At 37.7% G+C, this 27891-nt stretch overlaps 2 protein-coding genes across 9 annotated transcripts; one reads left to right on the plus strand and one right to left on the minus strand.

Moving 5' to 3' along the window:
• Positions 1-8600: 8600 nt before the first annotated feature.
• On the plus strand, positions 8601-10756 carry LOC140865329 (deSI-like protein At4g17486). 5 transcript variants are annotated; one of them, XM_073269937.1, is made up of 4 exons: positions 8601-8735; positions 9447-9691; positions 9849-10136; positions 10239-10756. In XM_073269937.1, the coding sequence occupies exons 2-4, from the start codon at positions 9481-9483 to the stop codon at positions 10469-10471; spliced, it is 732 nt and encodes a 243-aa protein (XP_073126038.1). In that variant the 5' UTR covers positions 8601-8735; positions 9447-9480; the 3' UTR covers positions 10472-10756. The 5 variants fall into 5 exon arrangements, with proteins under 5 accessions (XP_073126038.1, XP_073126039.1, XP_073126036.1 ...); XM_073269938.1 differs by lacking the exon at positions 8601-8735 and adding an exon at positions 8803-8872; XM_073269935.1 differs by lacking the exon at positions 8601-8735 and adding an exon at positions 8904-9192.
• Positions 10757-11314: 558 nt separating this feature from the next.
• LOC140867781 (mediator of RNA polymerase II transcription subunit 13) lies at positions 11315-27858 on the minus strand. 4 transcript variants are annotated; one of them, XM_073272844.1, is made up of 23 exons: positions 27669-27858; positions 27159-27294; positions 26930-27003; positions 26419-26558; positions 26255-26341; positions 26022-26109; positions 25852-25935; positions 24991-25068; positions 24763-24842; positions 23970-24048; positions 23502-23810; positions 22578-22637; positions 22251-22494; positions 20820-21077; positions 18434-19798; positions 17513-17786; positions 17304-17436; positions 16737-16824; positions 16512-16590; positions 15353-15648; positions 13399-14494; positions 12629-13000; positions 11315-12237 (listed from the first exon to the last, which is right to left on the minus strand). In XM_073272844.1, the coding sequence occupies exons 2-23, from the start codon at positions 27183-27185 to the stop codon at positions 11624-11626; spliced, it is 5925 nt and encodes a 1974-aa protein (XP_073128945.1). In that variant the 5' UTR covers positions 27186-27294; positions 27669-27858; the 3' UTR covers positions 11315-11623. The 4 variants fall into 4 exon arrangements, with proteins under 4 accessions (XP_073128945.1, XP_073128943.1, XP_073128944.1 ...); XM_073272842.1 differs by having other exon boundaries at positions 17304-17451; XM_073272843.1 differs by having other exon boundaries at positions 20820-21083.
• Between the last annotated feature and the right edge of the window lie 33 nt (positions 27859-27891).

Genomic DNA, 27891 nt, shown 5'->3' on the forward strand with positions numbered 1-27891 from the left:
CTGGCAGAGCCAAGGATACTCTGGCCAACGATGAAGCAAGACGCTATCGAGTTAGCGAAGCATTGTCATGCATGTCACGAGCATGCTAACTTCCATCACCAGCCGGCTACAATATTGCAGCCCCTAGAGAATCCTTTACCTTTTGCTCAATGGGGAATGGATTTGGTAGGTCCTTTTACTCCTGCTACCGGACAAAGAAAATTTCTGATAGTTGTTGTGGATTATTTCACCAAATGGGTCGAAGCTGAACCATTGGCAAAAATATGTGAAAGAGATGTAATCAATTTCTTATGGAATAATATAGTATGCCGATTTGGCATTTCTCAAACCTTGGTTTCAGACAATGGAACTCAGTTTTCTGGAGCGAAAATAAAAGATTGGTGCAAAGGACTTTCCATCAAGTAGTTCTTTACTTTTTTCGGGAATCCTCAAGCCAATGGGCAAACCGAGGTCACCAATGGGACCATTCTACAGCACCTCAAAACACGCCTAGGCAATGCCAAAGGGAAATGGGTAGATGAGTTGCCAATTGTTCTATGGGCCTATCAACCACTCCACGCTCTTCAACTGGAGAATCTCCTTTCAACCTGGCCTACGGAGCGGAAGTTGTGGCTTCTGCCGAAATTGGAGAGCAATCATGACGAGTGAAACAATACACTTCATCTGGGAATGACCAAGCCCTCCGAATTTCATTGGACTTGGTGGACGAACTGAGATATGAAGCTTCGACACGAGCCGAGAGATATCGAGCTTGTATGACTAAAGCATACAATGATAGAGTCAAACCAAGATCTTTTCAAGTAGGAGACCTGGTTTTGAGAAAATCTGACATCTTGAAGTCTGTGGGTAAATTGGACCCAAAATGGGAAGGCCCGTACAAAGTAATTGAGATTGTGAAGATGTGAACATATCGCCTCCAACATTCAGATGGAAGAGTACTTCCCAGACCTTGGAACGTGGCCAACCTAAAGAAGTTTTATGCATAAACTGCAACTCTCGCCAATAATAGGCTAAATTTACCTTTTTTGTTATTAGCATATTTTCCTTATGTTTCGATATTGCAATTTTGTGATACATTTTTCAACTAATTTGATTATTTTGTTATATAAGCAGATTACTTTGTCGAAAGTATATCATATCTCATCTCCTATACTAACGCTTACTTACGTCATAAACGTCATAGACCCTAGCAATCATAAAAAAAAAATTTCCCAACAATAAGAGGCTTGGCCAGCCCCATGGGACATTTGAAATTATGACGCTGTAAGAGGTCAGGACAAAATAATAATATTACAAGTCCCGAGATACCTCACCACATACCAAGTGGGTTTAGGACTTCCCCATGAGACAAAATCTTGGGAGATTGATCCCCTCCCAAGTACTCCGATATTAAAGCGATAGTATTTTATTCATCAAACAAGTATGCAATAGCGACTTCAAAATGCAAAGAGATATGATAATAGACAAAATTATATATATATATATATATATATATATATATATATATATATATATATATATATATTATTGTACATGGTGGGCATGAAGTGGGCGTGTAGTGTTGGGCATCATAAAAGAACTATATATATATATATATATATATATATATATATATATAAGGAATAATTGTTCTTCTTTTGTTTCTTCACCAACTGCTTACGCACTCAAAAAGAGCAAACAAAGTCTAAGACTTAAAAGTCTTTATTACAAAAAAAAAAAAAAAAAAAATTCTCAAAAGTGGCAAGAAATAATAAAACTTAAGAGTTTCACGGCTCCAAAAAGTAGTCTCCATTCAGTTTCGACACGCACCCATCGGCGTTATTGATTGTATAAGCTAGAAATTGGAGCGCAAAGCTTCGATCATCTCTTTGTCACCCAGACCTCCCAATAAATCTCCTAAGGGTAGGTCCGAGTCATCCTCGATTCTTGCAGACGCAGTTCTAGGCTCCGGAATTTTAGGGTGAATCATCATAATAATTTCCTCCGGAACAAATTTAGTTTTCCGTAGTTCTTTGCGGCAATCCACTACAACTTCATCATGAATAACGATCTCCCGATGAATCACTTCGTCCCTAAAAGCTATGGACTCTTGATAGTCTTCAATTGTTTTTTCTTCAGTACTTCGCAAAAGATTCTTGCCTACTGAGGAGTTGAGAAAAGTATCTCCAGTCTCCGATTCATGGGAATATTTCCCCCTAAGTTGCTCCATCTCCTTGCACATTGCATCATATTTTTTAGATTTCTCTTCAAGCTCCTTTTGTGACTTGAGAAAATCATCTCGAGTCTTATTGTTTTCCTCGCTAAGTCTTTTGCACTCACCCCTTAAGGACGTCAGCTCGGCATCAAATTTTTTCCCGGAATTTCGAGACCTCTCTTCTCGAAATTGAAAAGTGTGAGCAAGCGATAAAATCTGTAAAAACACATAGATAAAAAAAAAATTTGTTACGTAAATATCGTAATAAATAACAACAAGCAAGTAATGATATACCTGGAAGGCGGACAAAGCAAGAGACCGAGTCAACACTTCGGTAGGTTGTGGTAGTAGATGCAACCTATCATGATCTCCAATCAGGTCCGCTCCCGTTCTCCAACCAATTTCTGGATCTTTCAAATCCCAAAAAGATCCAGCATTATTTTTATGGTTCACTCCTTCCACGAACAAGTGGCGACCCTCGAGAGCTTCCAGATCAACTACTCGTTTGTCGTCACATTTTTTCTTCGGGTCTCTTGGATTTTCAACCTTTTTACTGCGTGCGTCGATGTCAGGTGCAGCTGCAACATCTTTCCTTTTGCCACCAGTTTTTCTGTCATGCACATCGGATCTTTTGGATGGTGGGCTAGAACGGTGAACATGATTTGAAGGCCTGGGAGAATTTCTCCTCCGGGGAAGCTCTTGAGAACCAACGATAGCTCGCTCCTTTGTTAAGTCTTTTCTTAGTTGTTTCAACGCATCCTTCTCATTTTTTTCTATGCACGCCCGGACCTCCGCCAAACTTATTTTTTCTCCTATAAAAAACAAGGAGAATAATACATAAATAAATACAATAAATTCTCAAATTACATCGAGCAAGGTAAATTTAATTAAATACAATAGCATGCAAGAGATTGAAAAAGCAAATACCGGCAGGAAGCAAAGTTTGTGGATCAACCAACTTCTTGAAAAGACCTAAGGAGCGACATTCAAGTTGCAACTCACGATGAGTTCTGCTAAAAATAATTCTCCTATGGCCCGGACTCCAAACTATGGGAACCCGCTAACCATAATCCCAGACATAAACAAACTTTTTCCTCCAATCGCTTTTCGGAGATGGACAACGAGATACAAACTTACAATCTCCCCGAGGTAGAAAATAAATATAGGAACCCGGCATGGAACAACGCACTGAGAAGAGCGCATGAAATAAGTCTATAGTCGGAGACATTTTAATTCCGCTCACTCTACATAGGAAACACGTAAAAAGGAGAATTGCACTTGGTGTTAATTTACTGAAACTCACCCCAAGACTATCTACAATTTCTATCAAAAGGGTATGAGGAGGAAGCGACAAACCAAAATCGAAGTACTCCAAATATACAGTAAAATAACCCGGAGGCGGTTCATGACAGGAATCTCCACTTTTGGGAATTTAAGAATGTGTCTAGATGATAATTCCAGTTTTTGGCATGGACTTAAAATCTCCAAGTTATCCAAAACACGCTCTCTCACTCCTCCCAAAGACTCTTGGGCATCACTTTTATTACATGAATTCAAATAACTCATAGGAGATAAACACTCACCAATTTCACTATCAGCGCCAGACTCCGCTGGCAAGGAGGGATAAGTATCTCGGTTAGCAACCAACACCGAAAGTACCTTACCCCGCGAATGACACCCTGGAATGATTTTTTTTTAAAAAAAAAAAAGAATAAACATATAAACAAATAAATTTTACCAAAAGTATTTTCTTGTGCAATTTCAAGTTCAAATGGCAGTAAAATTTTCCAATTTTTTTTGCTCAGGTATCAGTCAATTTAATATTAATGACAAGTACGGTCATCAAACCGTTTGGCATAATAATTAATTGTATATTTCATAATATGTATCATATGTATGTATATACGCATTTATATGCATCTGTCTCCATCATAGTCCGGGTTCATCATCGCCACTGCCCCGCCACCGTCGGTCTCTATCTCCGGCGAGCAACCATCGACCGACCGACACGTCTCCACCATCTCCTATCTGCCACCTCCCTCGCACAGCTACGCCGCCCCTTGCACAGCCACGCCACCACCATCTCCGACAGCAACCTTCCTCACTCCATCGAGGCCAGATTTGGATAGCTTGGAAGCTACACCATGGCTGGCAATTGATAGCTTGATCCACGCTGAAATACGAAGAGCCCTCCATCGAAATGACCACCTCGCCCTCGGCCTCCTCAGTTCCCATTCGAGTCCATATTTGGACGCACCCACAAACAGTGGATGAAGCTCCATGGATGGCATTCAAATCGCCGGAAACACCACGCCACAATCGCATTTGTTTCCCCTCGTCAACCATTAAAAAATGAGCGTCTCCTCCCCAGCCAGAGCCGTCCGTTAGCCATTAATAATAAAGGAGATGATGGACATGGAGAGGGAGGGATGATAACATATACACATAGACACATACACATCATATCACGTTTGAAGAAGACGACGAAACAAGTTGGGAAGGGAAACATAAAATAATAATAATAAGGCGACAAGATCAAGGATTTAAAAAATCATGTCTATTCTCAATATGGAAGCCACGTGCTAGACAATTACCTGCCATGTGCGTTTGGTTTCTTTATGCCTCTCAGATTATTTTTAAACCGTTTGCTGCAATCAAAAATTCAAAACTAAATTGAGTTAGTAAGTTGTGATAAAAACATACTGTGGTGCTGAATTCATAATGACAATAGTTGATAGAGTTCTGTTGGCTTTCTACAATTAATATTTTGGCAGAACTTTGATTCCTATCCAATTTCACTGTAATTATTATTCTGCCAGGATTTTAATTTCATTGCATCACAGTCCTACTACGATAAAAATTCTACTCTCGGTCCTCTCAACACACGCGATATGCCCGAGAGTAGGGGGCATATGATAGGTTACACCTAAATATTCAACTGGGCCTGAGCCCTATCATGAAGGTCCACTCCAACTATTTTTTAGGCCCAAGCTTATTTAAATATTATATATATTTAATTCAAGCAGACCCTGAATTCTACAAAAGCCCATAAGAGGCTCAAGCCCGTGAAACTCTTCGAATATCTATAAATAACTCAAGTCACCTCATTATTAAGGTACACACTTTCTTAAGCACTATATCGCTCTACTCTCGATTATTATTCCTTGAGTAATCACTGACTTGAGCGTCGGAGTGCCTTCGCCGGGAACCCTCCCGGCTTCTCTGACTTTGTTTTGTGACGTAGGAGCAACCCACTGAAGATCTCCACCGATAACATACAAGGATTCGTTGATACTCCGGACTTGGCGGAAGCAACGTGTCATATACAAGTGATTTTTGGCTATATCAACGACATAACATAATAAATCATATATTATAGCTTCAACACAATAACATCAAATTTAAAATGATTTGATCAAAATTATATAACTAATAAAATAACTCAAATTTACTCTACATCTTATGCTCTTAATTTTCTCTACTTATTATTCTCCATAGTTTTCTTCTTCTCTTGTAGTGATCCGCTCTCGAATCACCTACTTAACAATTAATAGCATGTAATTAACTTAATAAATACGATAACAATTAAAACCAATGGAAATTAAGATCTTACAATAAATCAACCGGTAGAATACAACCGGTCCTAAATTTCCAAAGTCATATTGTTTTACAATCCCATCGAAATCAGTACTGAATTACTCTAACCAGAACTGGAAAATAACCAAGATCCACAAGACAACTGCAACCTCAATGACCGCTCCCTATGGGTCCGTCCAACCTAAGTCCTGTCTTGTGGAATAAGGTATACAATACGAAAAAACAAGACGTGAGGGATAACAGCACTCAGTATAGAAGTATGAGTATACACATGCTATGATTGCGTGAATGCAAATTACGGGTACCAAAAATCTATCACGGTAGAATTATACTCAGTCAAGTGGTATCATGACATGTAGCACTCTAGGCCGTCGCATCAGGAGGTGGCTCGCACACCAGCAAGAATATGTGGATATGGGTTACCTAATCCCGTACTAATGGGCTCAACCATCCACTCGAGAATCAAGGGGCTGAGCGATCCCACTATGGGTATATAAAGGTACATGTTCAACATGATAATGTGTTTAACATACTAATCATGACATAATATATGCATATAAAAAAAATTCATTTAAACATGCAAACATAAAACATGCATACTCAACCAGGATATCTCGGATAGTACGTCTGTGTCTCTAAATAGCCGTCTAGCAATTCTGACTCACAAGTTCAAGCCTATAAGAAAGTAATTATTGTATCACTCATTGCGTACTAAAAGTCTTAACTAGACTAATAGCTACTCTCAAAAGCTAATTAGATTCTAGACTTATGATTGTGTCAGTTGTCAGCCCACTGATGGCAATGACCCCAAACTGACAACCTCTAGGTACACCTTCGCTACGATCTCGGTAGCGCTTCGTTACCACCTGGCCCACGATACGACGCCTAGAAACCCTTATATATAGACTGGAATGGGAGAAAAAACTTTGGAATTGGACAACTCCTGTTGCCGACGGAGTTCGGAGCTTCCGAACTCACCCATGTCTAATCACCAATCAAAAAACCCATAACTATCTGCCAGAGGGAGATCGGACCTTCAGATCTGCAGGTCGGAACGTCCAAACTGCTCAGTACATCCGATCTTCACCATCTGCTTCCAAACTCGTTCGGAGCTTCCGATCTACACGAACCCTTGGGATCCTCTGGACCATTTCTGAATGTTCTAAATCTGATTTCCTACTTATTTTATCCAAATGAGGATTTCTTAATCATGCTTTGACCATTTCATCATGTTTATGCAGTTGATTAACTTATTCAGAAATTGGGTTACATCTCTTTTTCTTTATAAATGATGTTGAAAGGATTTTCGTAGAATGATGAATAAAATTTTTTGTCTTTTTTTATTGGCTTTTAATTTAAAAGCAAAAAAAATAATCCATCTGCTTAGGATCACTTAAGGCCCGCCTAGCCGCCAAGGACACCTAATTTGGCCGACTAGCACTTTTTTGTTGCGATCGGCGGAGGCCTAAGCCAAACACTGTTACATTCCCATGATCCCATCATATGAGACAATTCATCTGTGTCCTTGGGTCAGGAGCCCAATCTACGAGGGGCCCAAAAAATATAGGTGGAGAACTAATTAATTTGCTAATGTCATTGAATTTCAAGCCCACCGTGTGAAATTCTCGTGCTAAAAAAGTTTAGGATCATGTGTTTTAAGGGGAATGGAGATCATTGTTAAAATTGTTTTGGAGGAAAGGTTAACATCTCAAAGCTTCCGAAATTATATTGCTAGAGTCCAATCGCATTTATTAAGACCTGAGATTGATTATGAATGTTATACGAGTCCATGTTATTTACAGTTACATTTGATGTAACAAGTACTATACCAACGGTACCGATTGATTCAAATTAGTTTATATACATCACATTTCAATCAAGACTTTAAATTATGAATTAACAATATCAGTAGACTCAAATTGAGCATTTAAACAATTATTTTCAGTTTTCTAACTTCAGAGAGTCAGAAATGAAAAAAAGTGTCGGCCTAGAGAGCTAAAACAAAAAATTTCGACATAAGGATTGACATGTGATTTACGTTTGGATTCAAGAAGTGCAGAGAAGATGATTTCAAAAATGAACCCGGTCCACCAATCTGATATAAGTCGACACGAAACATATTGGATTAGAATTGTGGTCGTCAAGTCATGTTGACCTAAATTAAGAATCAGGTAACACATCAACCTGAATCCCCCAACACATTTATATTTTTTATTATCATATTTAAATGCAGTTTTGTTATTTTTTTGAATTATTTTGTTCAAAAATAAAAGAATAATGTTTCACAATAAAAAACCAGACCGGGTTAGTCGGTTTGGATCCAAGTTCAAGTTCGAATTATAGTTTAAAGCTTAGTTCGGGCTAAGAATTTTTTTAAATAATCTTGCTTCAACCTGGTACGAACCTGAATGGACACCCTCGATGAACATAACCCTTAATATGAAAAATTAGATTGGATATATATTTCAAGTCAAACAACCCTTTGACCTTTACAATATCTTTTGGGGGAAAGAACAAATTAAATCTCATTCTTGCACCCTTTGAATTTAATATTTTAACACGGCCTGCCTAAAAATGTGCTTCTATTTGGATAAAAATCAAATCTTTTTATCTGCCATATACATGGACTTTACCATGTCAAAGTTCAAACAATAAAATTCAAATCACCAGTCAGCTTTTTATTCCTTTTTAACTTTAGTTCTTTTTCTTCTTCATTAATTCAAATGAATAAAAGGGGCACTTCACTTGTGGGCTCTGAATTTGTGCTACTCCTTTTCTCAACCTTGCCCTTTATCCTTAAAAAGATAAAAAAGAACCCAAAAATGCGCATGTTTCAGGCACATGTATGATAATCCTCCACACTTTATTTTGAAAAAAATTGGCCTTTTTTCTTATAGTGGAACATCCATTTCTAGTTTGAGAATGCGTGCCACCTTTCAGTAAGGTAACTAGTGTTTGTTTTGAACTTCTTTTTAAACCTTTCTATGGTATCTCACTTTATGCTTTGTTCACTTTCTTACATTGTTTCTTTGATATTATCATATTACTCTTTTTATTGATTGTAAGGCATGTATGGAATGAGTATGCTCCTGTTTTTAAATCTCTTTGTGATTTTGCTCTGCTGTCAAGATAACATTATTTTATTCTGAATTCAAACGATTTGATTGTTTTGTGTTTCTTGATTCCATTATAAGTTTTGAGTTCTTGAACTAGAGATGGTAGAATATGATGGGATTCTTTTGCAACAATGGAAAAGTTGAGATTTTTTCACGTAATCTTGTACAAATGCAAGATGCCTGCTCACCTCTCATCCCATCCCATCCCTTTTGCTCTATTACATTCTGAGTCCACCTCGGATTTAGGTGTTAGGCTGAGAATGGTGAAAAAGTTATGTCTCTAAGGTATGGCCTAAAGGGAATGTGCTTGTATAATGATAGCAAATTTGGCCCTTGCTTGTGGGAAATGGTGCTTTATCTTAGTAAACTGATCAAGAACGATGGGTAGTTATCAGTCATCTAAGTATTTTTGGATAAATTTCTGAACATGGCTCGAATCTTTTATGCATAGCAACATGACATTACTTTTATTCGAGCAAACCACAACTGTGAATTGATTACTTCATGTGGAGTTATTGATATCTTGATCTTTGTCACAGGTTTAGTGGACCATTCCTAACTCCATAGCCGAACATGAAATCGAAATTCAAAGTCGGGTGGCGATCTATGATTCCTCTGAATATGCAACACGAGCCTGCCTCGAGATTTTGTGTGTTCCCTAATGTGGAGTTTGAAAACTACAATCCTGGCCAAGCTCCAGTGTATCTAAACATATACGACTTAACGCCATTGAACGCCTATTTCTATTGGGCTGGCATTGGTGTCTTTCACTCTGGCTTAGAAGGTAGGCTTAAGCTCTCAGTCAGTCAGTTAAGAAGCCTTTCCTAGATCTGAAAAAACTTCAATTTACGCATTTTCATGATTCTTGCCATGTATACCGATCATTTCGCAGCTGGTGCTTTAACTGATTGCTTGCTGTATGTGTGAACTTTTGTTTACAGTACATGGCGTCGAATATGCATTTGGAGCACTTGACTATCCTACAAGTGGTATATTTGAAGTTGAGCCTAGGCATTGTCCTGGATTCAGATTTAGGAAGTCGATTTACATGGGAACGACGTACTTGAATCCACATCAAGTTAGGGAATTCTTGAAGTACCAATCAAGAAATTACATCGGTGATACTTATCACTTGATTGTGAAGAACTGCAACCATTTCTCCGAGGACATATGCCACCAGCTGACAAGAAACCGGATCCCGAAATGGGTTAATCGCCTAGCAAGAATCGGTTGTTTGTCTTGCATCATATCCCATTCTGTCCAAACTTTCAAGTTTTTCCCTTGAATGATTTAAGTTTTCTGTGGCTTATATCTGCACTTTGCTATTGCAGGTTCATTATGCAATTGCATACTACCGGGGTCGCTTAAAACGACTATGTCGCCCGATAATGGGAATGATCATGATTCCGAGGGGGAGAATAAGAGTTTAAGAAGAAGCTCTGTGGACTGCATCTCTTCAGTTTCAATGCACCAGATAGAAAGAGAAGTGTCAATATCATCAATCTTCTTGCATTTGCATTTCAAAGACTCCCTGCCTCCATTGGATTTTAAGAAGTCCCTTTGAAGTAATTTTTTTTTTCGAGGAATGATGGGATAAAGATTAGCATTCCTTGTTCCAAATCGGTTATCTTTGTTTTCATTTCTTACTCTTTAACACAAGCATATAGATTCCATTTTTTGTCACAATTTTGTGATTGAGTAATTCCTAAAGTGTCTCCTATGTTAATTTGTTGTTCCTCTATCTTCTCAATTGCCTTTAGCTCTGCTCATATATGACCTTGTGCGAGGGAGGATGTTTCTTTCATGGGATATTTTAGTTCTCACACCAAAATGGGAAACATTACGTCTTGATTCCTCAACATTTAATTCAAAATTTTGGTTTCTATGTTTGTTTTGAAGAAAAAACAATGGTTTAAATCAATTTGTGTAAGGATAAGTCTTTCTGTCACACAAAATTAACATGCGAGATAATTTCACAAAAGTTTGTGTTTATTTAGTTGATTTTTGGTTATTTATGTAAAAAAATTTGTTAAATCGAATAATTCGATATTTGAATAAATTCCAATTATTTTAATTTCTTCGAGAAGCTTTTTTAGGTCACGGAATTGAAAGATCGCAAAATTGGGCTTGGGCTATATAATTGGAAGATCACAAAATTATAATAAAAAAGAAATCTTGGAACAAATTAATTGAAAATAATAAAATCTTCATTCATTTTTTTTAATTAACTTTTTTATAAGATTCTATATTATATTTGATTCGGCTAAATTTTCCGGTTTGCTTTGCCAAAAAAAAAAAAAAAAAAAAAAAAAAAAAAAAACCGATTTTGCACGATGAACCGACCAAATACTCAAAAAGTCCAAAGCACACCCCCAGCGGCGAGTCCATTCAGAATTCAAACTTGCAAAACAAAAGAATGTAGTTTCGATAAAAAACAAAAAAACCAATGAAATTAGTATTTAGTATACAACTCCACGCACGCAAGGGGGGAAAACATTAGATTTGTCACCTAATTTACACAGTTGCTCTATCACAACTACTTCTGGATTAACATACTATACTCGCCGTTATACTACACATCTAGTTTGATGCTAACTGATCAGCGATAATTGAACACTGCTGCAAGTTAGCAAGAACGTTATCCGTTCCAGTTTCCAGCTACGCCTAATTAATGCATGTACGAGAATGAACTAACGCCACAAGTTACAGTTACCTTTCACGATCCTCGTGCCTTGTCTGGAAGCCGAGAGAGTTCTTTATCAGCAAAATGAAGAAGCCTTCTAAGTCTTAAAACCATGTCACAATGGAAAGGCAGGGCAGTTCGCCTCTCCAAGTAGGCGGGGCTAACTGTCATCCAGGACAGAGCGTGAAGTTCTGCTGCTAAACTTTCGAGAATCAAGTGCGTCTCAATTTCAAAATCTTTGGCATCAGAGTTTACTCCTTTTCCTAATACCTTTGGGACAGGCTTGGCTGATTTTTCTTGATTTAAGTTGCTACTTCCATAGTAGTCAATTAAATTGACAGAAAGGACCGAAGGCCGTTCCTCTTTGGAAAAGGTTCTGGAATCTTTCCTCACTGAAGGTACGGCTTGTGAAACCACAAAACCAGTGGATAAGGGAATTGCAGACCCTTTGCTGTGCAAAAGGTGAGCGAGAGGAGGCGACTCTGCAGTGAGACATGTAGGGAGCTGAAGAACTGCAGGAGGCAGAAAACGCATGCTCGGTGATGGGATTAAAACATAGGATGCAGAAGTAGAGCCAAGGGATTTCACAGGAGTGTATCCTTCGAGATAGCCTGATTGGCTTGACATGGCACTACCCTGATTTGATCCTGCAACGATGCAATGATTATATCAAAAGGCACAGTAAAAGCAATAGTTGATAAGTATAACCCGTGGATTTGTGCCACTTGTTCAATGGGAATATTTTGCCCAGAGTCAAAATAAGCAATCGTCAAGAAGATGAAAAGGTAATTTCGCAGGAATAACCACCAAATGTATATTTCAATGCTCACTCTCAGAAACACCTAAAAGTACAAATTAGGCACCAAATGTAAGTTCGAACAAGGGGCAGAGTGTTATACAGCTACTCTAGAAATTAGTGATACTCCTAATCTCTGTAAGCCATAAAAAGTGAAACGATATGGGCCTAAAAAGCAAATGGGAAAAAAAATCGGAATGAATTTGTTTGAAGATGAAAGCAGAAAATACAATCATGAGTACCAGTATATGTAGAATCTGCTTGATACACTAGTTGTAGGGAGTGATCGATTGAGACTGAGACAAAGCTGATGTTCTGCACCCACTGCAGTATGCCCTTCGAATTGTCCAATACTGCATGCCCGCCCATCATCTGCTTTCTGGAGGAAGGTTGCCCCATACCACCTTTCATGAAGGACGAAGACTTGGGATGAGGACTAGACAATGGGCTCGGTGAAGAAGGTAATGCTCTGTCTTGAATTAAACTCATTTCCTGCTGCTGCAAAGAAGTTCCATTGCTACCAGGAGGAATTCCATCAGGGAATGACCGTCGAAGCTGCACAGACCACTTCTTAACGTCGGAACCCCCAGCTGAATACAAAGCTTTCTGCCACTCTACAGAAAGACAAGTTCGGTTAAGATCAGAGATTCAATAGGGAATGGCCAATGATGTCTGACATTTGAGTTGGGTTAATCAAAATGATGTCAGAAATCTAGCAGTGGTGAAATCAACAACCGTGCTTAAAATTTCGTTGTACTTCAAATGCCAAAAAGAAGACGATCATCAGAAGGTTCTTTTTTTTTTTTTGATAGGAAACATATGTATTATATATAAATGAAAATGATAGATTACAAAAAGTGGACCAGCGATCCACGCTAGCTAGCTATATTCAAACAGAGGTAAGCAAAAATGCAAAATGATCATCAAGCCTAATAACTAGAAAGGAAGAGAGGAACCAAGCAAAAAAAATTTAATTAGTAAACCACAAAAAGGAAGAAAGCCAATTCATTACCCTGGCACTCGAGTTCAAAATAACATCCAACTCGCGTGATAACTAGATCTCTAGGCTTAGCATTAGAAATATCAGGAGAACAAGCCTGAAGAATCTGGCATCCTTGTTGCAGTATTTGAATAAAAAGGGACTGCAGACCCTTGGTGTCTTGCCGACTGCTGATACCTCCAAAAGGGTAGACATAACTATCGAGCAGTTCACCTCTCGAATCAGTCCATATGCACACCATCCAACGCCAATCCTCGGTCCACCCATAACAACAATGCAGACTGGGGAGTGGTTTTTGATGAACAGATGCAAAACCATCTGAATCCAGGGCATCCGACTGAGTATTACGAGCATTATCTCCACTACCTGATGATGCAGAACTCTGCACAAAGCTGTTACTTGCACAATCATCTGATAATGGCTTCGATGAATCAAAAGTAGGATTCCCCAAAAAGGGAGAAAACCCACGGTCAAGGGAACCAGGTTCTGCGAGGATAAAAAGTGGCTCGAATAAACAGCGAATGTCATCTTGGGAAAAGACATCTCCAGTTCTGTTGGGATCACATCCAAGTCCCCCACTCCTTGCTGCGTGCCAAGAGTTATCCCACGTACCTGGTCTCAAGCTTGCATCAAGTTCATTTTCTCTCTGAAGAGATGGTCCCACAATTCGAGAACCAACACAGTCTTTCCACATACCTGGCGAAGCCATCTGCATTAAGACTGAGTGAGACCTTCCTGGCAGAGATGGAGGCAAAGTCTCTGTGGAGACTCCGCGTGCAATTCGGCGAGCTTTATTGTAAACAGTGAAAGCAGTTTCCTTCAAAATGATGAGCTCGTTAAGTGCCGGACTAGTTACCCGAAAAATGGCATCCACCGTCACAATTTGCAGTACCAACTTAGGGATGCTAAATCCTGTGAGAGTTAATACATTAGAAAACGACTCATCCACAGCTGCTGAGTAACTCAATGCTTTTGCAACTTGATTGTTCATCATAGATCTCCTCTCTTTATCAGAAGACCGAATGATTGATCCAATAGCAATAGAGGATTCAACCACAGTTTGTAGAACTGCAAGTGGCTCGGGAAAGGGGCATATCACATAGACTACCTGATACAAGGACCAAAACAGAAAAAACCAATATCAGCAGGTACTTTGTGGGGTCCATTTCAGGGCATGAAGCGCAAACTGCTCAAGCTGTCAAGCATTGACCCCTTGAAATAAAATCGGTCGTAAAGGGTTATGTGCATTCCCATTCGAGAACTAAAAAACGAACTTAAAAACCCCAATGAAAAGAATATAGAAAATGTTACGAGGGTGGGTCAACCAAAAAAAACTGAGGTTTTGACCCAACGGTCGGTAAAAAAATATAAGTCAGTGGTATGTTAAAGATATTTTGAAAAGTAAAGCATTCACATTTTAGGCATTTATTACTTTACTTCAATATATAAATAAGACTACATAGCAATGAAAATTTTCTATATTTCGATGCTTCACAAGCTCCGTTCAAACTTAAAAGTTTGTTATTAGCAAATAAAAGACAGAGACCCTAAAGCTCCTAATAATAGTATAGGTTAATGTTTGTCAAGGTTTGAACCTAATAATTAGGCATTCATATAGTTCTAAGCACTCGAGAAAAATAAGGCTTGGTAGTTTATTCAAGAACATGATAGAATCAGAGATACAGATGCGAAGTTGAGCACAATCCAAGAGAATGAAGAGAAGTAGGAAATGAGGCAGGATACAACTGCAGCACGACTTTACCAACCGATCCTATTAATCAAGTGGCAAAGGGAACTTATCCTGAACAATATACTAATGATTTTAAAATATTTGGCAGCTGAATTAAACAGTTTAAGTTACAAATCCTACTTCTAGAGATTAGGTATCTGGTAATTTATAAAAATATTTTTAAAAAAGAGAACAGCATTTGCTATAACAAATAAGATAAGGAAATTTACAACTTACAGTGCATGGTACACTATTTCTTTCCTTTGCATTTGTGATTGTAGATGAACCAAGTTTTAAGGTTTTGAGAACCTTGGAAAGAGTCTTTAGAAAGCAAGTCAGATCCCAGCCATTGGACAGAGAGAGAAAATAATCACTAATCGAACCCAGCATAGATGCATTATTTGTATCTATCTTCATCGATTGGGGACAATCGAGCAAGACAAAACCAGAAGCATTATTTTTTCCAGAATCTATTTCCATCTCATTCCCAAGACTTTGGGGCGCATGGGTTCCCAGCTTGCAAGTTTCATAAACTAGGAGCAAAGGCCATAGCAAGTCATGAAATCCAACACATTTTATTTAATAGATACACGTTCACTAACGGAAAAAAGACAAACCAAAATACACATTGATAGACGATAAATTCCAAGCTTTAAACATAGGACGCCTATAAGATGTAATCCATGACAACTCAATCGAGCTGACGTTAAGACATTACTTGTGGGTCGACTCAAACTAAAAAAAATAAACGGGTTCTGCTGAAAGCCAGTGAAAATATATACAATTTCAGACAAAAATATTCCTTTTAACAGGCAAAAACATGGGAAATACAAGCAACTGTGAAAAAAGTATAGGCTGACAATAGCACTAAAAGAAATCCTAATCAATAAGACACATTTGGAAATGTATACAGTCATGACTGCTACTCTAGACTATCTTTTCCAGTTGTTCCAGTTAACTTCTGCAAAGATTCAACAAATGTTTTTCGGAATCGTTGTATTAAGTATACATCAGTCCACAACTCAAAAATGCAGGGGGGCATCTGTTTCCCAAGCAATGCGCATTGAGATATAGAACTCTACCAAAACAACCTACAAATGAAGGCGCTAAAAAGCTTATGCATCCCCAAAGAATAGCCTTATACATCCACAAAAACTACTTGGACATAATGACCGACATATTCACTCGATAGTTCAAACTTACAGAGAATGTTATGCATTTAAATCATATGACAACATATTAAGAAACAAATTAAACAAGCAATTGAAACTGCGGAGAGAAAAATCAGGCCATCTATAAATCATCAATGTGAAAGAAACTCAAGCCAGGCACCACTGGGCAAATAAAATAATTAGAAAATTAAAAAATTAAAAAAAAACATTTCACCAGCACTAACCAGTTCCAAGCTGCAGAAAAAAGTCTGAGGCCGCTGTAATGAGTGGATCGATATTTGGACATACAACATAGTAGTTCATCTACCAGAGAAAAAGGTGTAATTCAGCAATACCATCACGTTTAAAGTAGAAAGATACAAGAGCAATCCACGAGTTTTGATAATACAGATGCATATATCAAATAAGGTAGCAGAAAAGCTTGCCACCTAAAGGGTAACAAATCTTACATGTTTTGGGGTTGCATATGGTTCAAGGGGAGCCTTTTCCCAAACTTGTAAGGAGCTAACTGATGTCTTAAGCCAATCATCTTGGTACCTATAAGGATAAAATATATTATTAGGTCATTCTGTACAGCAATAGGATAAACGGCAATACTCATAATTTATAGCAATAAAAAATAAAAATATAAAATATAAATGTACAACAAAATCTCCATACTACATGGTAGTACAGTCAGTATAGACAGGATGAAATTCTTTACTTTTTACATGAATTACAGCTAAACAAGTTGTGGTGCACAAACGGAAAAGAAACAAGCTGTTTGAATTTTGAAATCCCACATCATAGTATGTTGTATCATCCACTGTGTGCCATCCTAACAATGATGAGACGATGGCACCATACAATTTTATACCCATCCAAGAAATAAATTGACTTACTCGTACAAGAAAATTAAATAACCATAATACACTTCTTCAGATTCAACATGTTACACAGATCAAGAAATATTCCACATTCAAAGAAGCAGACGGATTTGGTAATGGTGGCTGTAAAAAAGTTAATAGCAAGTGTACCCAACAAGTATGGAAGGAAATGGAACTACAGAAACTGTGGGGCGAAACCGTAAGCATAGTTGCTGATCTGATTCCAATAAAGAAGTGTCCTGGTTTAAATGCCTTTCACTTGCCTCATCCCCTCTGGTTCCATCTAATGAAACAGAAACTGGATAAACTGTTCAACAGGTAATGTAAGGCCATAAATCATTTGTCAAGCATAATCAAACCTTTTTGGGAAGATGCACCACCAACAGATGACAGAGATGGGCTCATGGGATCTCCAACTGATAGTGTTACTGTACTTGAAGAATCCCGACAATCGCTCACACTTGCAGTAGATTCTGAAGAAAATCCATTGCATGTTATTCCTAATTCATTGGGTTGGTTGCGGCCCTTGCACCAATCAATAACAGATAGAGGACCATCCACACAGCTAAATGCAGATTTTAGAGCTGCTTTCATGTCTGATTGCAACAAACTAATTGTTAGAGATGCCTGAACCTGAAAAGGATTATACAATTTGATAAAATTAGACTATGATTAAAATACCGATAACAATAATAAAATATAATATAATAATGAAATATTGGATTCCAAGGGCAGTGACAGAAGTTTGTACCGCATAAATCACTGCAGTATTTTATACTTGCAATACAACAATACATTTATCTCAATTTTCCAATAATACAACATAAGAATACGATTCACAGAAACCTTTATCCACTTCATCACAAAAGAGACGCAATAAAGGAGATATATATTTAATAATCATTTTCATCCACTTAAAACATAATGCAACAAATGATTTACCTCTATTATTAACAAACTAAAATTTTCCAAGATATAAAAGACACTTTCAAAAAATGGTCAGTCATATTGATGACATTGATTAGGAACATCTGAAAGACTCGAAGGTCATTTCGACCCCTCCATCTCATAGATAGGAATGCAAGGAGGACGAACAAAAATCCAGAACTCTGATCCACAATTCTCTTGCTTTGTTCCCTCACAACACCCATACATTGCTGAAATATCTTTCATATTATTAATTGGAAAATTCATCCTTCTTATTCATTTAAATCCAACTTCTCATTCAATAAATAAGACTAGAGAAAAGGAAAAACCTAAATCCATAATAAGAGTCTTACATCAACCGAGAGTGGATCAAGGAGCTCCACGCCAGCGATATCCAAGGAATGACAAGAAGCCAAAACTCCTCCACAACCAGCATGTACCATAGAGGGTCCACATGAAAACCCACGCCTACACTGCTCTTGAAGTGCAAGCAAACCATAGGGCCCATCACCACAATCAGCATCCAGAGACACATCAACGAATGAAGTAGCTTGTTGTACAAGAAATGATATGCCATCAAGAAGTTCCTGAAGTGGCTGCCGAAGTCCATAAGAAAGCATGCTTTCTTCGATGAATGAATTGTGAGGCATGGATGGACAAACTTCCACAGTTGGAGTACTTGTTTTTGCAACTTTAGGCATTCCAACAGAACGCCAAACACCAACAGGTGCACTCAATGGCCCATCAAGTACACCTCCATCTATATCACCAGCTATCCTAACAGGTATGGTTTCTTTCTTTCTAAACTCAGATTTACTTGAAATATTGTCCACCATGATGCCTGGATCAACATTGACCTGATTGGAAATGCCACTGGCAGGTAACCCATTCAAGACTGCAGATGAAAATTTGCTAGGAGACAGCAACGTATGCCGCAACCTGCACATGGTGGCCTGGCACAAGAGGCACTCGGTTTCTGTTGCAAGGACAGTCCTAGAAGATAGAAGAAAATTATCTTCCCTCAACGAGCCATTGCTTATTTCGGAATTTGTCTGAGTGAGAACAGAAAATTGTGATGATCCAACTCCATCGTCACCTTCAAAAATGTGATTGTCACGGTTAGTGAACTTTCCAATTATTTGCTGCCTGTTTCCTTTGTCAACATGTGTGTAGTATTTCTCTGACTTTAAAAAGGAATTAGAATCATTCTTTTCAGTGCATGCTTTCATGCCTGAATGAACGGTAGATTTCTCATCAGATCCATCACAGAAAGGAGAAGGTGGAGTTGCAGAGTACACATAATTGTTCGAGCTTGAAGCTGAATCCACTTTGCAAGATTTTGGAACATATGGACTTCGTAGTATCACAGAGGATATCTCACTCTGAGGGGTTTCCACAGCTCCATATTCTGGAGCAAATGTCATAAGCGCTTCCGCCTTTAAAACATGATCAAACTCGCCTCTAAGTGGTGGCATAGTGCAGGTGTCAAGAGCAGGAGCAGAAGCAGAAGCAGAACCCTTTATGGCCTCCTGATTTTTGCTTGAATTTTCCACAGGTGCAGGAGCTGGTGGGTGATTATAGCTATCAAAGGTTGGAAAACCTACTGGCAAAACCAATTGATCAGAGACATCCATCAGTGAGTTGCAGGGGCTGCTACCTAGCTCTCCACCATCAGATGCATGAAACGGGAGTTCGTGAGACTCTGCAGTTCCTGGAGGCTTCACCACGTAACAATCAAAACATAATTTAGGCCTGAATACTCTTAAGAAAGGGGGCATTAAGTGGATTCACAGAGCAAAACAATGAAACAGTAAAAATTACACTTATTATCAAGTATGATTACGACAACAAAATGAACAGAAAAAAATTGAAATCCCAGTAAGAGGAAAAATATAGGGGGAGCAAAAATTCTTTCTTAACACAGTTGATCGATAAACCTTGATTATATTCTTGATATTGATGTTTTCCAGGAAGCTGCTGTTCTGTTATAGGGTATTGCTTACAGCCCTACGAAATAGGTAAATTCTTTTTGCAGAAAGTTAAGGTGCTGAAACAAGTTCGATAACCAAGTTAATAGATTCCGCAAGTTACCAAGGAAAAAAGATTCCGCAACATCCACATTAACAAATCAGTGAAATTTTAGTCACCATGTTATCATTCTTCCTCCACCATTTCGGTTTTCTGCATGCTGAGATCCCTAGTTCCGCTCAACTTCCATAAAAAATATCGGATTTCCTTTTCTATCGGCTCATCTAAAGTTGAGATGATTCATATCTGGACTTTGCAATTAATACATTAAAGAAATCTTCACAATCCAAGACTCTCTTTTACGTGATGCAACAAAGAAAAATCAAAATTAACCAATTCGTGATTTGGGAATGGAGTTTTGCAAGTCACAGTAGACTCTGATGGAAAGTTCCATAGCAGAAATTCAGGATTGTGTGAGGTATGCAAAGAAAGTCCTCCAAGTTTGAAGGCGACCACTTTTCAGAACCCCGAAGGTAGTTAGAATTCTGTCTATACTTCATTCTCATTTCCATCGCAATTCTATGAAGCTATATTTCTTAATATAAAAAAGTATTATTACATTTTCGACAAATGTACAGGTCTTTTGAATAATAAATAAAAGGATTATCATGACTACTACAAATTCTAAAGTTCAAAAAACCTAAACAATCATTACCTAGAGAAAAGAATAAACCATTCACCATATACATTAAAGGACCAGGATCGAATTACCTCCCCGAACGGCAAAGTGTCGTTCTCAAAAAAGTCACCAAAACCACCAAACTCTGACAGCAATGCTTGAATATCCATTTCCATGCCTCTATCATCATCATCCCAACCCCAATAAGACCCAACTTGATCATTTGAAACCCTAACAATGGACGTGGTGTTGTTGACTTCCATGGTACCATAATCACTTGTGGAAGGATTTAAAACCACACCAGCTTGACCGAATGATTCTGATGTTCCTGTTCGTGGCCGCTTAGAACCCTGCGACTAACAAAAACGAGTACATTTAATTCATAAATAATACTACGCATAGAATTTACAAACAGGTTAATTAAAGATATCAAAATTAGGCCAAATAGAAGTTAAGGCAAACAGCCAATGCATACGCACTATAAAAGCCAATTTAATTCTTTGAGAGGCCCACAAAAATAAAAGACAGAAAAGCCAGCAGCACATCTACTGGAACTAACTCCCAGTCTTAAAACTGCATCCCGTGAACACCTGATTCAGAGACAACTTTAAATTTCTCTGCACTACAACAGAAGCATACCTAACACTCAAAGTCGATATAAAAATTTTCTCTATCCAGTATTACCACGACAAATAAAAATTAGAATTTGTTACTGACAATGACAAGCTAAGAAATATAATCTAACACATGTATTGCATGGCCAACACTCTTTCCTTATCGTCAACCTATCCCATTAACTTACATTCGATCTGATGTTATAAAAGTAGGATACTAAAAATTTGGGGTAATGCTTGTCAGAAAAATGTTCAACTCACAAAGAAACTTACACTAACAATGACATGATGCCTAATTAACTAGAAACAGTTCTCTCATCCTCAAACCATCAGCTGGGAGAGTTTTGAAGTTCGTTCCAATCAGCGATCCTTATACCTTTGTATCATTGTTGCTAAAGAAAAGATTATCCCAGATCTTAGGAATTGATGCTAGGACAACAAATAAAAACATGAGGCCATTATGTTAGATTATTTATCATCATGATACACTGCAACAGACTTAATTTATGGTCAGAAAGCGTGACCTTCTATGCTTTCGATTCTCCCGCTTGACGGTATAACTTGGAAAACATAGTAGTTTCAATTGAGATTTGAGAATACCTTATGATAAAAAAAAAATTAAAAAAGAAAAACTGAGAATGTCTTGAGGACCTTAATAGCATTCTAATAATTTCTGACTACCAGGGAAACGCTAGCACCATATAACTTGCTATTCATATTTATAATCGGATATAAAACAAATCAAAACTATTCCATTCAAGATGGACAAATAAGCAATCTATTTCTCACAACTATAATAAAAAATAAAGAGGAAAAGAAAAATTCAAGAACATCAAATGGCGTTAACAAAACTTAAATTAACTAAAACATTCTTAGTTTTTTCCCAGTTGCTTGCAGATAGAGAATTACAATTTTGGGGTCAGCATTCTGAGGTTGTCCCAATGAAGACAAACCAGACTCTCTGGACATTAAAGAATCTGCATCTGCCTCAAGATCACCAGCTCCCAGAGTTTTTCGATCACTCTCACTGGAGGAACTACTGATGCTGCAATTGCTACTACAATTACTGTTGCTACTGCTGTGATTGCCATGCTGAGAGCGAGTTCCACTTGGTTCAAGCAAAGATCCTCCCCTTGAATCCACCCACTCATCACTATCAAAACCAAAACAAAAGTGAAAGCAGAAACTCAGGCTAAAACAGAATAAAAATAAATATACGAGAAACTTTTGTCTCACCAATGCATAAAAATAGAACAACCAGATACTGATGGGCCAGCCCAATTTTGCATCCAGAATCTGAAGTATAAGAATATGATGTTAGTTGACCATACAAAATATTGATACGATCATAAACAAGAAAAGAAACTTCATGTTATTCATAAAAAAATATTAACTCTGAACTTAGTAAGGATACATTTTCAGACAGTACACTTAATGTCTTTTAAAACACATTTACTACTTTACCGATGCAAAAAACATAGGTACCGTTTGAAGGTTGTGCAATTTGGTTGTGAGGCAGGGAGATATTACATCTGGATAAATGGTGGCTACATCGATAGCTAAAGACCAATCTACATATCAGGTGCAAGTTACAGTAAATCCCAGTACTTGCGGAATAATATATTGATACACAATTACACATGTTAATATCTCTAAACCTAATCCTCCACCGTCAGAATTGGGTTCACTGGGGGACCAGAGGGGAAAAGTTAAGTGGGTTAGGAGAAGAGTAATCAGGTGCCAGCAAGAAAACATGAGATTCACAGCCTCCTAAAGAATTCATATATACCACATAATAAAGGAATTTGAATTACTAAAAGAGTTCAGTATAAAAAGTCAAACAAAACCAAACTTCAAAGAGAAGTTCTCCTTCACTTAACCCTGTCCCCAAGCCCCCATTTTAATTTCTCTGAACAGTTAGTAGACCTTTCTCCTCCCCCTCTTGTCATGGAAGCACAGAACAAATTTTCAATTTTACCAAAAATTAAGTAGCTCCAGAATAATGAAAGTAACCAAGCCATGACATGGCCCAATATGTCATATTCAACCAAATAGTTCATCAATCCGAATGTGTTGTACTTCATCAATGATAGCAATGTCATATACAAACAAATAGTTCATCAATCCAAATGTGTCAGACTTCGTCAATGATAGTCATACCTCTTCAGAGCTGATCTAGCAAAAGATGTCTGCTTAACTGGAAAGAGAACGGCCTCGGCAGGATATACAAAGACTTTATCACAAATTGAAAGATTTTCGGATGACCCAATCTGAGTACCTCTCACTATAGCTGGGTTCTCGATACCAGGAGGCTGAGAGTTCTTGTGTGAGTGCACCGTCTTGTCAAGGCAGCCAAGTGTCACTTCAACATAGCAGTTTTGTCCCATCAGTTGACTTGGCGGTCCAGGCCCCTGAGAAGCATGGTAAGGTAGACCTACAATCCCATTTGAACCTCTGAACTTCCCAGGTCTGTATAGATATATCAAAAAGAAGAATAAAGAAGACAACATTTTAGAATTAAAAAAAGTACAGACAGATCCAACAAATGCAATTTAAAGAATTGGGAAAGGTTATTTGGTGACTGGGAATTAAAACATATATGAACAGCAGCGAGTAGTTTATTTTGACCTCAGATAGACTTGCTTCACAAGATTACTTGGACAGCATCCAGTAAGCTTTCCACGCATCCCATGAGGGGAGACAACGACTGCAAGAGCATGCATCGGTAACAAATATCAGAAGGTGAATGGAAGTGAAAATATCTCATATACGATGATAAGATAGTATTTATTTAATATATTAAAATCGTAAACGGAATTAAAAACATGAATGTAATAGCATGACTTTGTTGAATATGCACAAAACATATTTGCATGCCACATAGTTAGAAAGAAACATCGGAAGATGCTAGATCCCAAAAATGTACAAACAAGCCAAAAAATAGGAGTTCAGATCAGCTGAATCAAATGAAAGATAGCAGAAACTTAACACACCATGTTCTAACATTAGAAGCTGCAAAATTCTCACATGCAAAAATATAAAGAGAGGTATATTTTTAAAGAAATTACCGTCAACTCAGCTTTCCACCGGTCAAATTAACTGACGCGTACTATGACATAATACAGCAACAAAACATATACTGATGATAAATTTAATACAATAAGCTCCAAAATAATTCTCATTTGATGCTAACTTTGATGCATCACACAGTTCATTGACCTAAAAGTGCTCATAGAAAAATTTAAATCACTACCAAATGCTGCATCTACCAGAGACATGGCACATATTAGAAGAGTCGACGCAAAATTAAACATTTGATGGACTTTCTAATTTATATTTACCAATCCACGTGCAAAAAAGATAGAAAAGCTTGAAAAATTCGTATTGAAGTATATGAATATATTTGCACCAAGTAACAGACCTGATATTCTTTCATTGGCGTGCCTAGTAGAACGGTTGATGAATGACTCGATGTCTCCACTTGAAAGAGCTCGAACATGCCTAGAATGGTGAAACAATCATTTTACACTCACGTAATACTTAGTATAGTAGTGTTGACTACACGTCCGTAACAAGATTTAATACTATCATAACGCAATAAAGATATTTGAAAGCACAAAGCAGCAGTTAGAGTTAAGGCGAGACTAACTTAGCAGATATAATAACATGAACAAAAATTGTTTCTTCTGTTGCGGCAAAGATGAACTCAGCAACAGGTTGACCACGCCTACAAAGCACCAATACAACCTCATGAGAAGGGGCATTTAGAAACGAAACAGTTTCAAAACTTCAAAGAAGATAAATTCCTAAATCGCAGCAATGCAATTGCAACCACAATGGGTGTATATTGGGACCAAGTATGGCGAGTCTTATCTTTCATCTTGATTATAGCTTAAAATTTAAACTGATCTTGCAGGATGCCAACATGAAATTCATTTAACTACTATTTCATCGTGCCACAATTTACACTTTGAAGTAATAAAAAGTCGGTGTTAAAATTAAGACATTTGCACCAGAATATGCACACCCTTTGTTTATAAACTTCTCCTTTACCACTTCCTGATTCCTAGATAATGATAAATTACTTACAAAAAACTACATAAAAGTTAATCTAGAAAAAGAGTAAAAGAAAAGAAGGGAATAGCAGTGGAATATTAACTTCCCAAATCAACAACACAGATATTGGAATGAACCAGGTAATTCTATGCAACAAATTCTCAGTTGAACCAAAACACTAGCTTGTGGAACTTAAAAACAAAATCAATCTTTTTTTCCAAAATATCTCAAAATAAATACAATATGAGATTACGAAACCACATCCAAATGAGGAGGAAAATATAGAACGGCTACATTTTGAGTTCATTATTTTCAGCACTCTAGAATTAGACAATGATTTATTTCCGTGAATGACTTAGTTAACATTGAAATGACCATTAGAATGAACATACTATTTCAAGCACTCGATCTTGTAAATTATTTCTCAGTATCAACATGAGCTTCATCAACAAACCTGAACAGTTCTTCATTCTGTATAAATGGGTGATGCTTTGAAAATACATCTCCAAATCGTACATAAGAAAGTCCCCTAAGAGCTCTGTCAAATGAAATAAAATCATGTCAGCTAATGCTCACGTTCTTCAAACAATAAATTCACACACAAAAAAAAGGACGACAAATCACCTTTCTATACAGTTCCTTAAAGCCTGGGACAAGGCAGCAGCTACTTCTTCTGAATCACCAGGAGCCACCCAAAGTCCAGATGCAAGGACTTGATGACAGAAGAAAAATGTAGGCATAAGCTTAAAGGTGAACTAAGCAATCAAATCCAAAGAGTTTGACAAGGAATTAAATAGGGTTAAAATGGCAATACAGTAACTAATTGATAACATTAACGCTACTGATTATGAGCGTACCTCTCAACCTAGAAACAGAAAGCTGTGCCTTCTCAGCAACAGATGAATGTTGCCCGGGGAGGAAAAGCCAGAGCTTGATCTTTTCATCTGCATAATAAATGACATATAATATTGACAAAGACGTTGGTGAAAATACAATTCATAGAACCACTTATGATCTTTACCAGGATTATGTAAACCCTGCGAAGGGTCCCAAGGACCCACAAAAGAATTGGTCCATGTACTGAGAAATCCTTCATTCTGCAGTTGCTGGTGCGCTGAAAGCACCAGACGGGGCAAGGCATCTTTCTGGTCCAATTTCACACTTCGCAAATATCAAGCACAAAAGGAATCAGCAGAGATACATAACGCAGTCCATAATATTCAAACTGAGCCCAGAAACGCTCAAAAACCAAATGTCTGAGGCTAAATAAAAATTATTCAAGAAAGCTACAAATGGAATTAATAAAATAATCAATCCAAGAAGCCAAGGAGTATCTATCATCCTTAATCCACTATCATTTAGGTTTAGGCATTCGATCAAACATGAAAAATCTATCTAAACAAGCTATGAAGAGCATTTGTGTGAGTGGTGACATCGTCCATCAGTTAATCAAGTTGACTTCTTTACTCACACGGCCGCACTCTTTTCAAATTATTTCAAACCCACCCACAATAAATGGCTCGAGAACATACCTCTTATCAGGAAGAGTGCTGAAATCAAATTCGTGGGGAAGAAACTGAAACCACGAAATCTGGTTCAAACCACCCTGCAGAAAATTTTAACGACACCTATGTAAACAAGACATTCGATGATAACGAGAAGCAATATGCCAATAAGGCAATATGACAAATTCCATTGGCAACGAATAAGGCAACGTGACAAATGGCATAGAAAACGCGACATTAAAATGCGAGATCTTACAAGTTTGAAAACATTTGTCCACATCATTAATTTGCCTCCAAGGTTACTTCAACCTCCACCAAAGCTTGTGTCTTTAAAACCACGGATCATGCACCTCCCTCAAAGACCTCAGCAAAAGCAATTCATGGAGAACTAACTGCACACACAAAAAAATTAAAAGAGTACTCACTTAACAAAGATTCATAAAACCCAACGATCAAATTAACAAAAGAACAACACCACACAGCAAAATATTTACTCCAAATACCAATTATCAATCCGGCAAGCTAAAAGGATAATCAAACTACATGAAACCAGCCCAACCTAATAAAACATGGAAATTGCCATCACTTAAAACGATTACACGCTCCACGAAAGGATATTCGCAACCATACAGAACTTCAGATACGCTAGGGCGCAAAAAACAGAAGCTTTGCACGCATGAAAAACCAATAAACAAATCGCTAAAAAAAAAAAAAAAAAACCATTTCTGCGCATTAAATTAACATGGTGAGATGGAAGAGCATTCACCGTCGTGCGGCTTGAAGATTCGAAGTCGAAAATCGTGAGACAATTGAGGAAGCTTTTTCACTGACAGTACTGAATGGAATCCAGATGAGTTTTGGCAGGTGAAAGGGTGCCTAAATCCGGGCACGACCTCGAATCAAACCTTGCGATTTCGGAAACGGCTCCATTCTCGTACCATTCTATTTTTTCTTTATTTTTTTCAATTATTATTTTCTTTATTATTTGC

The sequence above is a fragment of the Henckelia pumila genome, chromosome 4, assembly GCF_033568475.1.
Source record: "Henckelia pumila isolate YLH828 chromosome 4, ASM3356847v2, whole genome shotgun sequence".
NCBI classification, from domain to species: Eukaryota; Viridiplantae; Streptophyta; class Magnoliopsida; order Lamiales; family Gesneriaceae; genus Henckelia; species Henckelia pumila.

Bases quoted from the DNA above. Each gene is read 5' to 3' on its own strand.
- LOC140865329 (XM_073269937.1), top strand. From the start codon at position 9,481: ATGAAATCGAAATTCAAAGTCGGGTGGCGATCTATGATTCCTCTGAAT. The intron at 9,692-9,848 runs GTAGGCTTAAGC...TTTTGTTTACAG, and splicing joins CTTTCACTCTGGCTTAGAAG to TACATGGCGTCGAATATGCA. The intron at 10,137-10,238 runs GTTGTTTGTCTT...TTGCTATTGCAG, and splicing joins TAATCGCCTAGCAAGAATCG to GTTCATTATGCAATTGCATA.
- LOC140867781 (XM_073272841.1), bottom strand. From the start codon at position 27,185: ATGATGTGGACAAATGTTTTCAAACTT. The intron at 22,495-22,577 runs GTGAGACAAAAG...TGGTTTTGATAG, and splicing joins TGTTCTATTTTTATGCATTG to TGATGAGTGGGTGGATTCAA. The intron at 13,001-13,398 runs GTAATGAATTGG...GTCTTTCTGTAG, and splicing joins TTTTGAACTCGAGTGCCAGG to AGTGGCAGAAAGCTTTGTAT.